Source organism: Trachypithecus francoisi, unplaced genomic scaffold, assembly GCF_009764315.1.
Source record: "Trachypithecus francoisi isolate TF-2019V2 unplaced genomic scaffold, Tfra_2.0 Lachesis_group2, whole genome shotgun sequence".
NCBI classification, from domain to species: Eukaryota; Metazoa; Chordata; class Mammalia; order Primates; family Cercopithecidae; genus Trachypithecus; species Trachypithecus francoisi.
The window spans coordinates 110,725,103-110,738,602 of NW_022681465.1; the positions used below are offsets into that span (position 1 = coordinate 110,725,103).

General features: G+C 59.0%; 1 protein-coding gene across 1 annotated transcript; it reads right to left on the reverse strand.

Annotated features, from left to right (window-relative positions):
* Nucleotides 1–576: 576 nt before the first annotated feature.
* Nucleotides 577–12,349, reverse strand: FGFR4 (fibroblast growth factor receptor 4). Its single transcript, XM_033180049.1, is given in 19 exon segments — nucleotides 577–1,290; nucleotides 1,421–1,526; nucleotides 2,447–2,584; nucleotides 2,828–2,898; nucleotides 3,005–3,127; nucleotides 3,470–3,660; nucleotides 3,753–3,863; nucleotides 5,537–5,632; nucleotides 5,635–5,657; nucleotides 5,761–5,906; nucleotides 5,981–6,174; nucleotides 6,519–6,657; nucleotides 6,784–6,974; nucleotides 7,480–7,603; nucleotides 8,183–8,349; nucleotides 8,458–8,538; nucleotides 8,626–8,889; nucleotides 9,562–9,705; nucleotides 12,206–12,349. Coding segments are annotated over 18 exon segments (2,406 nt in total). The 5' UTR covers nucleotides 9,653–9,705; nucleotides 12,206–12,349; the 3' UTR covers nucleotides 577–1,140.
* Nucleotides 12,350–13,500: the final 1,151 nt, after the last annotated feature.

The window sequence follows — 13,500 nt, forward strand, 5'->3', positions numbered from 1 at the left end:
GCCCTGAGAAGCTGCTCCCTCGGAGGGGCTCTGAGTACAGGGCTGTGACGGCTCCCCAGTGGAAGACCAGGCAGGCAGGGGCAGCTGCAGCCCAGGCGGGCGGCAACCAGCTGCTGCCTGGGAGATTGGCCAGGGTAGGGCGGGCATGGCCCCCACAAGCCCCCAGCCTGAGCAGGCAGAGCGTGGGAGCAGGCCATGGCCTAAGGCTGGCTTTCAGATTTTCATGCTGTGTTAACGGTCAGCTTGGTTAATGCTGAGCAGATGGGGGAGGGGGGCTGCCTGCTCCCCCGGGGACAGCTGCAGGGCACACATGCACACACACATGTGCAGAGGGCACAGGAGTCCCACTGTGGATGGTGCAATGCAGACTCAGCCCATTAACATTCATTCACACTGTTGCAGACACAAGATGGTGCTGGTGGGACCGGCAGACCAAGACAGGCACACACTGGCTCCCGGGGCAGGGGAGGTGGCAGAGCCCACGGCCCGGTCCAGTGCCCTCAGTCCATGTCCTGCAGGCAGAACTCTCTCCTGGGGGATCCCTCCATCCCACTCCCCTCCATGTTGCTCAGGGAAGACCTAGGCACACAGAGCTTTATTTCAAAAAAATAATTTATAAAACGCCATTTGCTCCTGTTTTGGGCAGGCTTCCAGCTTCTCTGGGCTCCGGGGCCAATGCTCCCGTCAAGACGCTGGGGCAAGCAGCAGCAGGGGGAAGTGTGGGGAAAGGGGGTTCAGAGGCCCTGAACCTCCTGCTGGTATTGGGAGGCAGGAGATTTAGCATAGCAGCTCTCCAGCCAGGCTCAGCCAAACCCGAGATGGGGGCTGAGCGCCAAGGTCCAAGAGGCCGAGCAGAAACCTGACATTCGGCCCATCAGGACACAGACACTGCAGCTCCAAGGGCAAGGGCACGGCCTTGAGATTTGAATTGAGCTGTAGGTTGGAACCCAAGGCCAGAGCAGGAAGCCTTTACGAACTCCAGGACCAAGAAGGGACCTACCCAAAGCAGAACCAGAGACCTGGGACAGCACTCTGGGCCAGGGAACCCGTGCTGCCAAGGTCAAGCACTGTGCCAGGCTGTGGCTGAGCCCCAAGGCCCAAGGCCACCAGTCTATGTGCCTGCACAGCCTTGAGCCTTGCTCATGTCTGCACCCCAGACCCAAAGGGGAAGGAGCTGGATCCCAATGGCAGGGGGTCGTGGCTGAAGACGGAGTCGCTGGAGGAGCAGGTGCTGCTGGCGTCCCCACCAGCAGGGGAATAGGGTCCGAAAATCAGGCGGAGGTCGAGGTACTGTGGGGAACGGAGCTGGTCAGCCTCTGCAGCGCCCAGGATGGGATGGGGTGCATGTCCACGTGGTCAGGCCAGATGAGGCCTGGAGGGGAGCAGGCAGAGGGAGGTGGTGGGTGGGAGGGGGCTGTACCTCCTCAGAGACGGCCAGTAAGACCTTGTCCAGAGCCTCCACCAGCTGCTTGAAGGTGGGCCTCTGGGAGGGTGCCGCATGCCAGCACTCACGCATCAGCCCGTACCTGGGAGAGGTGGGCCGGAAGGTCACAGGGAGCCTCAGGCCTTCAGGAGGAAGGGGAGGACTGGGGGTTCTCTGGGTGGGGAGTTTGATGAGGGATAGGCGGGGTCATCAGTGGAAGCCAGGCCAGGACGCTCCACTAGGCTGAAGACCAGGAAGAGGGAGACGAGGAGGAGGAGGAGGAGAAAGAGGAGGAGAGGAGGAGGAGGAGGAGACGAGGAGGAGAGGAGGAGGAGAGGAGGAGGAGAGGAGGAGGAGAGGAGGAGGAGAGGAGGAGGAGAGGGAGGAGGAGGAGAGGAGGAGAGAGGAGGGAGAGGAGGAGGAGGAGGAGAGGAGGAGAGGAGGAGGGAGAGGAGGAGGAGGAGGAGGAGGAGGGAGGAGGAGGAGAGAAGGAGAGGAGGAGGGAGAGGAGAGGAGAGGAGGAGGAGAGGAGGAGGAGGAGGAGAGGAGGAGGAGGAGGAGGAGAGGAGGAGGAGAGGAGGAGGGAGAGGAGGAGAGGAGGAGAGAGGAGGAGGAAAGGAGGAGGAGAGGAGGAGGAGGAAAGGAGGAGGAGAGGAGGGAGGAGAGAGGAGGAGGAAGAGGAGAGTAGGAGAGGAGGAGGAGGACGAAGATGAGGAAGAGGAGAGGAGGAGGAGGAGAGGAGGAGGAGAGGAGGAGGAAGAGGAGGAGAGTAGGAGAGGAGGAGGAGGAAAGGAGGAGGAGAGGAGGAGGAGGAAAGGAGGAGGAGAGGAGGAGGAGGAGAGGAGGAGGAAGAGGAGAGTAGGAGAGGAGGAGGAGGACGAAGATGAGGAAGAGGAGAGGAGGAGGAGGAGAGGAGGAGCTGTTGTTAGTGTTGTCCTTCTGGCCGGCACAAACCCTGAGGCCATGGTCAGGGCAGAGGAGGAGGACTGGAAAGTGGGGGTCGAGGGCAGGATGAGGCCTCACAGCTCTGGGGGGCAGTGTGGGGGTCGGTCCATCCGATGTCCCTCCCGCAGCAGTGAGAACAGCTCCTCCACCGGGATGCCAGGATACGGGGAGCCCCCAAGGGTGAAGATCTCCCACAGCAGGACCCCAAAAGACCACCTGGAGGCAGGGCCAGGGCTCAGTGTGGCCCAGCGCCCTCCCTAAGACCGGGGCTAGGACGGGGGACCCCACAAGCATGACCCACCCTAGCTGGTGGGGAATGGGCTCCTGGAGTCTGGTCCCACTCGGATCCCAGAACAAATCTGAAGGAGCCCTCGAGCGCATGACTCCTGGGGCCATGTGACTTTGGGCAGTGCCTTGCCCTTTTTGTGGGGTAGGACAGTGACCGCTGGCAGGACTCACACGTCACTCTGGTGTGTGTACACTCGGTCAAACAAGGCCTCGGGCGCCATCCATTTGACAGGCAGGCGGCCCTGGAGGGGAGGGAGGGCCTCAGTGCAGAGTCCCACAAGTCCCCATGCCTGCCCCCCAGGCCCAGCCCCCCTCTACTCCCATCCAGTTCTGCCCTGTCTCCCTCACGTTGCTGGTTTTCTTATAGTAGTCAATGTGGTGGACGCCACGGGCCAGCCCAAAGTCAGCTATCTTCATCACATTGTCCTCCGTCACCAGCACATTGCGGGCAGCCAGGTCCCGGTGGATACACTGCAGGGATTGGGGGCTTGGGTGCATCAGGACACCTGACCTTGAGCTAAGCACACACCACCCCCAGCAGGCCCAGGGGCAGGGGCCCTCCACCCACTTTACAGAGGAGGAGGTCAAGGTTTAGAAATGGGGAACGCCCTCTCCTGTGTCCCCTCTCCCCTCTCCCCTCTAGGGAAGTGTGAGGAACAAGTGGGGAAGGCAGGAAAGCGTGAATGCCTGGGGACACTGAGGTGGGGTCATGAAAAAGAGCAGAAAGGAAGAAGTTGGGAACATTCAATGCCACAGGCCTGAGAGAGTGGAGCTGGAGAGACTGAGAGGGGCCCAGAGCCCTACCGCCCGTACCTTCCGGGACTCCAGATACTGCATGCCTCGGGCCACCTGGTAGGCGCAGGAGACCAGGACTGGGAAGGAGAGCGGCCCCTCACTGCTCTGAAGACCGTCAGGGCTGAGGTCGGGGCCTGGAGGGCGCCGGGCCCGCAGGAACTCCCGCAGGTTTCCCTTGGCAGCGCACTCCACGATGACGTACAGGGGCCCTACAGAGGGAGTGGAGGGAGCTGGGAGAGACTGCCACAGCTTTGGCTCTGTACCCTGATGGCCCATGCAACCAGCCCCGCCTTGGCCCCACCTTCCTGGGTGCAGACACCCAGCAGGTTGATGATGTTCTTGTGTCGGCCAATCAGCTTCATCACCTCCATCTCCGAGACCAGGTCAGCCAGGTCCTTGTCAGAGGCGTTGTCTGTAAGGGCAGAGATGGGGTGAAGAGGCTGCCCTCCAACTACATGAGGGAGCATACAGAGGCAGGGGCAGGACGAGGAGCACTGGACCAGGGCTACGTAGGTCTAGGGCTGAATCCTTGCTAGGCTGTGTGGCCTTAAAAAAGTCTCCTAGTGTCTCTGAACCTCAGGGTCGTCTGTGGGAAACAGAGCAGTGGGTCACACCCTACCTGTCACAGCAGTTGCAAGGATGCAACCATATCAAGGATCTAAGAGGCAGGCCTTCCAGCGGGCAGGTCCAGGAAACAGGAGAGAGGGGAAGAGCTCAGAGCAGGAAGGAAGCTGCCTCTGGAGGGGTTAGCGGTAGTCCCTACATGGGGTCAGAGCTTCTGGGTGCGGAAAGCAGGCTGGCACCCTGGGGTCTGTTTGACCAGGGCCTGGCGTCCAACTGGCCTGGGAATTCAGGTAGCCGGCGGCAGGCAGGGCGCAGCCAGGGAGCTTGGGAAGAAGGCTGCTCTGGCTTCTCTGGCTGGGCCCCTGGGGCTGACCCGTGGCCCTGGGCCAATGATATAACACTCCCTACCCACACACGCCAGTGTCACAATGCACATTTCTCAATCCCTGCCTCCCAGGGAGCACCAGGTGGCCCCAGCTGTGTAGAGAGGAGGGGAGGAGCAGAAGAGCAGTTGAGGCCATTCTTGCAGGGGGCGCTGGGGAACTGCAACGAGAGGTCCTGATGGGCGGGGTACGGGAGTGTGCCTGGCAAGAGCACCCTGGGGGCTGGGACTGGGACTGGGTGCAAGCAGAAGGGCTGTCCTCCTAGAGCAGTGGACTCGGGGGTAGACCTAGGGAGGGTCCAAGGGAGGCTGAGGGTGTGTCTGGGGGGAACCACAGGGAAGGGGGGGAACGACAGGGAAGGGGGTGGACCACAGGGAAGAGGGGGAACCACAGGGAAGGGGGGAACCACAGGGAAGTGGGGGAACCACAGGGGAGGGGGTGGAGGGCCTGGGAGGCTGACAAGAGGTGAAGTCAAGGCCGACACAGACTGACGCTGACAGAGGATATCAAGCCTGTCACACCAAATTCTTCTCATCATCGTCACCCCAATGGGGACGATTTAGTGAGCCCTGACTACGAGCCAGGCACTTTCCACAATCCCTGGGCTGAGAGTAGGGACTGTTATTTACCCCATATGACACGAGGGAAAACTGAGGCTCAGAAGTCACTTGCCAGGGTCAGGAGCAGAGCTGAACCGCAGGTTTAAGGGTGGGATCCCACAGCCTCTCCCAGCTCCAGGGCTCACCTGGTAACACTGTGATCCCCTTCTATCAGTCCCAATGCCATAGCACCTCCTCCAGGCTGCCACATTCACCTTTTATTTTTATTTCTTTTTTTTTTTTTTCAGATAGGGTTTCACTCTGTTGCCCAATTTGGAATACAGTGGCGTGATCATGGCTCACTGCAACCTCCAACTCCTGGGTTCAAGGGATCCTCCTGCCTCAGCCTTCCTAGTAACTGGGACTAAAGGCACACACCACCACACCCAACTAATTTTCTTATTTTTTTTTTGTAGAGATAAAGTCTCGCCATGTTGCCCAGGTTGGCCTCGAACTCCTGGATTCAAGCGATCCTCCCACCTCGGTCTCCCAAAGTGCTGGCATTACAGGTGTGAGCCACCACACTGGGCCACACTCACCTTTGAGCATCTTGACGGCCACAGTACTGGCTTGGTCAGGCCGGGCAGGGTCCATGCCAAAGGCCTCTGCACGTACTACCTGCCCAAAGCAGCCTCGCCCAGGGGCTTCCCAAGCACCAGCCTGGAGATGGAGAAAGTCCATGCCTCAGACCTCTGAGTCACTCCTGCTGAGGGCAGGCTGCAACCTGGCGCCTGCGTCCCTGCCCCCCCACAGCTCAGCGCACCTGTCCCGGGGGAACTCCCACAGTGGGTCGAGAGGTAGGTCTAGACTCACGAGGCCGGCGAGCAAGGCGGGGCCGCTGGAGGAGAGACGTACGCCTCGCACCAGGGATGAGCTTGACTTGCCGGAAGAGCCTGACTCCAGGGAGAACTGCAAAGTGGGAGACTTGGTTCTGCCTGCTGGAGTCAGGCTGCCACACGCGAGGTGGGGGATGCGCCCAGTACCTGTCGGGCCAGAGGGAAGCGGGAGAGCTTCTGCACAGTGGCGGGCGGGCGGGGGTGCCGGCCGTGGAGCGCCTGCCCTCGATACAGCCCGGCCAGCAGCAGGAGCACAGCCAAGGCCAGGGAGCCCGACGCGTACAGGATGACGTCCGTATACCTGGCCTCGGGCGTTGCTGCGGTCCATGTGAGGTCCTCCTCTGCCCTCGCACATGAACATATACAGACAGACAAACTGGTTAGTGGTAAGACTGGCCGCCCCATGTGCCCTAACTCAGTCCCTCCCAGCTCCCAACATACATGGTGACACACACAGAGGAAGCTGTAGTTATGCCCAGTCCCATAGCTCAGCCAAGGGTCACATGGACGGCCACATATGGACAGGCACAGAGGGGCTGTCATACAGCTCAAACTCATGAATCCACACACTGCCCCCAGGCCAGACCCCACAAGCCAACAGAGACTGACCACCCAACAGGCCACAGCCCCCACTGCTGGCCCAGAGGGGCATCTCGCAGCATATTCTGGCCCTGCAGGTGCTTACCTGACAGCACCGTGAGCCAGGCAGACTGGTAGGAGAGGCCGATGGAATTGCCTGCGAGGCAGGTGTACTCGCCTGCGTCCTCGGCTGACACGTTCCGCAGGTACAGGACCTCCACCTCTGAGCTATTGATGTCTGCAGTCTGGGGAGGGGGACATACTCTGGGGTCACAGCAGGGCCTGGGGCCACACTGTGGTCAACAGGGAAGCTGGGGAGCCCCCAATCCTGGGTGGGAGAAGAGTGGGGCCCAGGCTGGAGCACGGTGCACCTTTAGGACTTGCACATAGGGGAAGCCGTCGGCCCCGAAGCTGCTGCCGTTGATGACGATGTGCTTCAGCCACTGGATGTGGGGCTGGGCATCGCTGTACACCTTGCACAGCAGCTCCACGTCACTGCCCACTACGGCTGTGGTGTTGGCCGGGAGCCCAGCCTGCAGGATGGGCCGGTGCGGGGACCGCTCTGGGGACCAGGCAAGGTAGTCAACCCTCATCACTGGCACCCATAGAAGCACCTGTTTGCCTCCCTCCAGCCTTCCTCAAGTTCAAGGGAAGGACCTTTCTGCAGCTTCTTGTCTGTCTCCTGCTTACCCTGTTTCAACCTTCCCTGGCTCCCCATTGCTTCGGGGCAAGGACATTTCAGCCTAGCACTCAAAACCCTCCACCACCTGGCTCCCCATATAAAAGCCACACCTCCGAATACGCTGGCCTGCAAGTGCACGGCATTCGTTATACTCAGGCCTGCAGCTCAGGATGCACCCTCTGCCTGGATGTCCTTCTTGTTTTTCCTCTTGGCAGACCCCTGCTCCTCCAGCCCCACACTAACCCCTGTGCTTTCCCCTGACCACCTGGTCACCGAGCTGCTTGACTCATCTGAGTCCATCCTGCCCGCCAGACTAGACCCCACCAGAGGGCACGACTGAGCCCAGGATGGGTCAGGCCTCCCCCGTTTCTGGCCCCGTACTCACCCAGCACATCCAGCAGGTAGTTATAGCGGATGCTGCCCACAGCGTTCTCCACCAGGCAAGTGTATGTGCCGCGGTCCGAGGGCACCACGCTCTCCATCACAAGACTCCAGTGCTGGTGGCGCAGCTGCAGGCAGAGGGAGTGTCCGGGATCACCAGACCATGTTCACCAAGGGGGCCGGAGGACCAGGGGGCTAGATCCTCATCCTGCCCACAGGCTCTTCTCAAGCTCTCTAGGCCCCGAGAACATCAGGTCCAGGCCAAGGACTATGGGACAAAGGAGAAGGCTCCCCAGAGTGCTTAAGCCTTGGGTTTGAGCCTTTTGAATTTCAGCTCTCCCTCTCCCTGGCTGTGCCACTCTGAGCCAGCCCTTGCCTTCTCTGAGACTCAGTTGCCTTATGATAGCATGGAGCCAACCCTGCAGGGTCTCATTAAGATGATGAGATGCTAAGGCTTATTGAGACCAACCAGTCAGTGATTCTTCTCACTTTCCAAATGGAGTTGCTGAGGCTGCGAGGTTAAGTCACTTGCCAGAGAGTAGCAGAAGAGGAACCAGAACTGCCCAGGTCCATAGTCCAGGGCTTCTTCTGGGGCCCCGCAATTGCTTTCCTCATTCAATGGATTTATAGGTGTGCTTGTAGGCATGAGGGGACTGAGGAAGGAGTGAGAATGAGGCAGCAGACGGTCTTGGAACCCAGAGACTCACCCGAATGCCTCCAATGCGGTTCTCCCCATGAAAGATCTGTCCATCCTTAAGCCAGCGGATGGTGGGCGTGGGGTTGCCTGCAGCTGGACAGCGGAACTTGACGGTGTTCCCAGCTGGTACTGCATGCAGTTTCTTCTCCATGCGCTGGGGGTGTGTCCAGTAGGGTGCTGGAGGGGAAGAGAAGGCCCTTAGAATGACCGTGTATTCCCACACAGACCTCTTCTCAGTGATTCAATGAGCAGCGGGGACACAAGTCCTTGAAGACTTATACTCACCTTGCCGGGGGTAAATGTGCCCATTTGAGGAGTCCCTATGGGACTTGGGGTCCTCATCATCGTTGCTGGAGGTCAAGGAGTCTACATCAAGGACAGAGGGAGGCATCTGAGGTCTAAGAGGGGCAGGTCTCTCTCCCCAGGCATCCCTTAACTGCTAGAGTCTCTTACCATCTATAATCAAGGTGAGATTTTGCAGGACGATCATGGAGCCTCGTGCCAGGCAGAGGTAGCGGCCAGCATCCTCAGGTAGGAAGCTGGCAATCTCTAGGCGGCCCCTCCAGCCCCGTACACGGCCAGCAGGTGCCAGGCGACTGCCCTCCTTGTACCAGTGGCCACCACGCTCAGCCCACCCACAGCACAGCCGCACAGCCTGCCCAAGGGCTATTGTCAGCTCCTGCTCTTGCTGCTCCATGCTGGGAGCCAGGCAGGGCTCTGTGGGCAGAAGGCAGAGGTCAGCAGACCCCGCAGCCCCATCTGAGGCAGCCTCCTGCGTACAGAGAACACGCCACACATGCACGGCACAAGCACCTTGCGACGCATGCTGGAGGAGCCACTGCTCCTTGACACCCGCACAGCCACATGCTGCGGATGCCACACCCAGGGCAAATGCCACACTGTTGGGGCATGTCACGCACACAGCATTTAGTGCACATGACACTGGCCAAGACACACACACACACACACACACGGACACACGGCACATGCTATTGGTGCCACAAACAGGGTCATGCTGCACTGGGGCATATCACCCTCATAATGCATATACCACACATGCTGCCTGGACCTCCTAGGTCATACATCCAGTGCACAGAACACACACACGCGCGCGCACACACACACCCAGGCAAGGACCTCACCACCAGCTCTGCAGCCCAGCTTAGGGCCCTGCACCCTGCAAGGCCAGTCCTCTCTCGCAGACACAGAGATAGATGGATGCTTGCTGGAAGCCAGGCACTGACTGAGTCTCAGTGGTTGAGCCCTGCCCTGCTGCCACTTTCTCAGGGCCTGGGCAAGGATCCTTTCCAGCTTTGTTCAGCCCAGCAGCCCCCTCCTGGTGCCCACTCTTCCCACCCCTGCCACCCTCTCCCACCTCAGAAGCCATACCCAGCTCCACTTCCTCAGAGGCCTCCAGGGACAAGACTGGAGGCCCAGGCACACTCAGCAGGAACCCCAACAGGGCCAACAGCAGCCGCATCTCCTTCCCACAGCTCTCAGGCACCCAGGCTGGACTTCCTACCAACTGCCTTCCTAAAATAGGGAAGGAAAAGAGCTCCTGCTACACGTGCACCTTTGCGGGGGCTTTTCCCTTTTTTTTTTTTTTTTTTTTTGAGATGGAGTCTCGCTCTGTCGCCCAGGCGGGAGTGCAGTGGCCGGATCTCAGCTCACTGCAAGCTCCGCCTCCTGGGTTTACGCCATTCTCCTGCCTCTCAGCCTCCCGAGTAGCTGGGACTACAGGCGCCTGCCACCTCGCCCGGCTAGTTTTTTGTATTTTTTAGTAGAGACGGGGTTTCACCGTGTTAGCCAGGATGGTCTACGATCTCCTGACCTCGTGATCCGCCCGTCTCGGCCTCCCAAAGTGCTGGGATTACAGGTGTGAGCCACCGCGCCTGGCCGGCTTTTCCCTTATTTTGCAGATGAGGAAACTGAGACAGGAAGTGGCCAGTAGATGCGTCCAAGTCCCTAGCCAGGCTGTGGCAGTGCAGACTGGAACCAGCTCTGCTGTAGCCAAAGCCTGAGGCCTTCCTACAGTAGGTTGTGCAAGGGATCTGGGCTGGGCTTCCTGCTCTCCTTGAGTCCTGCTGGGACCCTGGCACACGTTCACAGAAAGCAGTTTTGGGATACTTTTCTTGGAGGGAAGCAGAGAACGGAGACTATCTTCTGCATGCTCCCAGCACACGTAATTTATTTTTTGCTGAATAAATGAATTGATTGCCGAAGAGCCAAAAAACAAAGTGAAAAATGATACAAGCCCAAACTTCAGCATCTGGATGTTATCTGATCCAATCCCCACTCCTTATAGCATTACTGACATTTCCAGAGCTGGGCGCTCACAACTGACAAGGCAGCTCCTTCCGTGGCAAGCAGGACCGCATCCCTGAATACCTCTGCTTGTTATGCACCAACCATCTGAGGTACACACGGTTTTGTAAAGAATACAGACCCTAATTATCCATCCACCAGAGCCAACTTGAAATCCCGACTCTCATCAACTTGTAATTCCTTGTCTCTGTCTCTGGGTTTCTAGCCTCATAGGACTGTTTTGAGGATAAAAGAGACAACGTGCATCGGCACTGGGCCCACAGAGTGCTGGAATGCTCTTCTCCCTGTGCTCAGCCCTAGAACTGTTCACCTGTTGCCCTGGGTCTGCCCTCAGCCAGTCACCTCTGGTTTGGGTGCTGTTACTGTCAGGCTGTGATGTACACACACCCCAGCTGGCTATCCTCTTCCAAATGCTATCAAGGATGCCTCTGTTCCCCAAAATAGAACACTCAGAACTGAGTCTCAGCTGGGACAAAGGAACACGGTGACCACTGCAGTCCTAGGGGCCTATGCGTGGCACTGGTGTCTCTGGATCTACCCTGTGTGGGAAGCCTATCACACCTCCTTACCCTTGGTCACTGCCACTCCACTTCCAGTCCATCTGGCTTCCCCTGCCCCGACTCAGGGCAGGTCATGGCCATCTCTTGCACGCGCTTTTGGAAACATTCTCTCCCTGGGCTCTTCAACCTTCATCTTCCAGCAGAGTTTTTAAAAACTACAAGTCTGCCATGTCATGCCCCCAGCTTGCAAGCCCTTAAAGGCTACCTGTGCCCAGCAGGATTCAGCTCAGCATCCTAGGGCTCCTTCTCTTCGGCTGCCTGTCTCTTTGGTCACACCGTCTGTCCCTTCAGGAGTGTTGAAGCCATTGGCTTTCAAAACTGGTCACATATGCTCTCTTGCCCATCCCTCTGTGCCCCCCATTCTTCTTCTCTACTTGACTCAGATACTGCTGTCTCTGAGCCCACTTCAACTCTCAAATCCAGTCGGATCCTCCTTGGTAAAACTCCCTACCAAGCTCGGCTTGGCAGGGAGGGCAGCTCTTTGGGTACACAGCTTGGGCTGGGAGTGGGTGGGGAGGCCCGGGGATTTTATTCCTACCCCAGGCTGCCCTGATATCAGAGTCCGTAGTCGAGTCACCCGTAGCCCCTGACCGACCATCCCACACGTGGGAACGGAGGGCCTGCCTTAGGCATCAGACAGTCCTGGGTTCTCCTCCAGCCTCCCGCACTTGCGGTGGAGGCCCCCGGGCGCTAAGTGACTGAAACTTTCGGGGCCTCAGCTCCCTCATCTCTGCCGCCGGCGCGAAGACAGCCGCAGGGACAAGTGCGCTTGTCCTCCCCCACCCTTGCCGGGTCAGCCTGGGGGGAGGTGCGAATCAATGGGTTCCGAGGGTAGCTGCACAGGGCCAGCCTGCCTCCGCCTCGGTGGGCAATGAGTAACCAGCTCCGCGGCCAGGGTGCTCTTTGGACGGAGCGGGACAAAAGGCCCTCTGTGCACTGCGGGTTACTGATTTACCGCCCCCTCCACCCCCTGCCGCCCGACGAACGCCCAGGTCCCCTGCGCCGGGAGGGGCAGTCCCCGCAGCCCCGCCGCCGCTCGCCCCCTGGCGGCTGGGAGCGCAGCCCGGGCCCGCAAAGGTTCCGGCTCACCTCGAGCCTGCGTGACTCCGCGCCCTGCACAGGGTCCTGCTCGCCTGCCTCCTCCTCACCTGGCTCCTCTGCCGCCTCACTCCCAGCTCCAGCCGGCCGCGATCCCTGCACCCGGCGGGGTCCGCAGACAGCCCAAGCGCTCCTCAGCCGGGAGCAAGGAATGTACCAGCGACGGCGGCGTGGCCGCGGGCGGCCCACCTCCTGCCCCGCCCCTCGGACCCGCCCCTCCTGCTCGGGACCGCCCACCTCATGCCACGCCCCCTCGGCCCCGCCCCTCCTGGACCATCTCGAGCCGGAGAGAGGTGTGCCCGGCGGGGGAGGTGACCAAGAGCCCCGCCCACCTGGAGACCCGCCCCCGACCCGGTCAGCCCACTCCAGGGACCCCGCCCAAGCCTATACACACACCCCTACACACACCCCCTATACAACACCCCATTCAGGCTCCGCTTCTTTCGCCCCACCCAGGCTCCAGGCCAGGCTTCTAAGTTCTAGTCCACTACCCAGCTCTACGGCTTGCTTTTCACCCCTCAGGGAATGCCTGGCTCCCCTGTCTTCTGCGCAGTACCGTGCAGTGGATAGGAGAACCCCTTCCTTCTGCTCCCTCATTTGTTGTCTGCGCAACCTGTGGAGTGATACTCACAACACAAATCTGACTGTGTCAGCCACTCCCTTAAATTTTCCTATAGCTTCCCATAGCTCTTTATACATAGATTATTGCCATGATCCACGCCTCCTGGCTCCCTGCTACTCCTGGGCAGTTTCAGGTACCATTCCCTCTTCCTGGAATGCCCTTTGGTCTGGTTAATTTTATATTATTCTCAGCTCACTTCCTCCAGGAAGCCCTCCGGACTTGCAAGCTCCTCTTACATGACTTCTCTACTGTGAGGATGGAGAAAGAAACAGAGTGAAGTGGTTCAGAGCACAGACTACAGGGCTGGACGTCATAGGCCCAGCTCTCAGCACCATCACACAAGGCCTCGGTCTTCACTGTCTTTTCAGTGAAACAGGCAAATGATAGTCTCACCCTCAAGAGGTTGCTGCAAAAAGTAGACATGTTAGCAGTATGTGTAAGCCTGGCATGCAGCGCTTGCTTTGTAATACTAGCTGTTATTTAATTATTTAGGACCTGTTATTTCTTCAGCACACTTACCAGAACTGTAATTGAACAGTTAATTATGTAAATAGCTGTGGAATGGCCGGGCACAATGACAGGTGCCTGTAGTTCTAGCTACCAGGAGACTGAGGCAGGAGGATCGCTTGAATTCAGGAATTTGAAGCCAGCCCTGGCAACATAATTGCTCTGTCTCTATTTTTCAATAGAGGAACTGTGCCCGCAGACCTCACCATTAGAGTT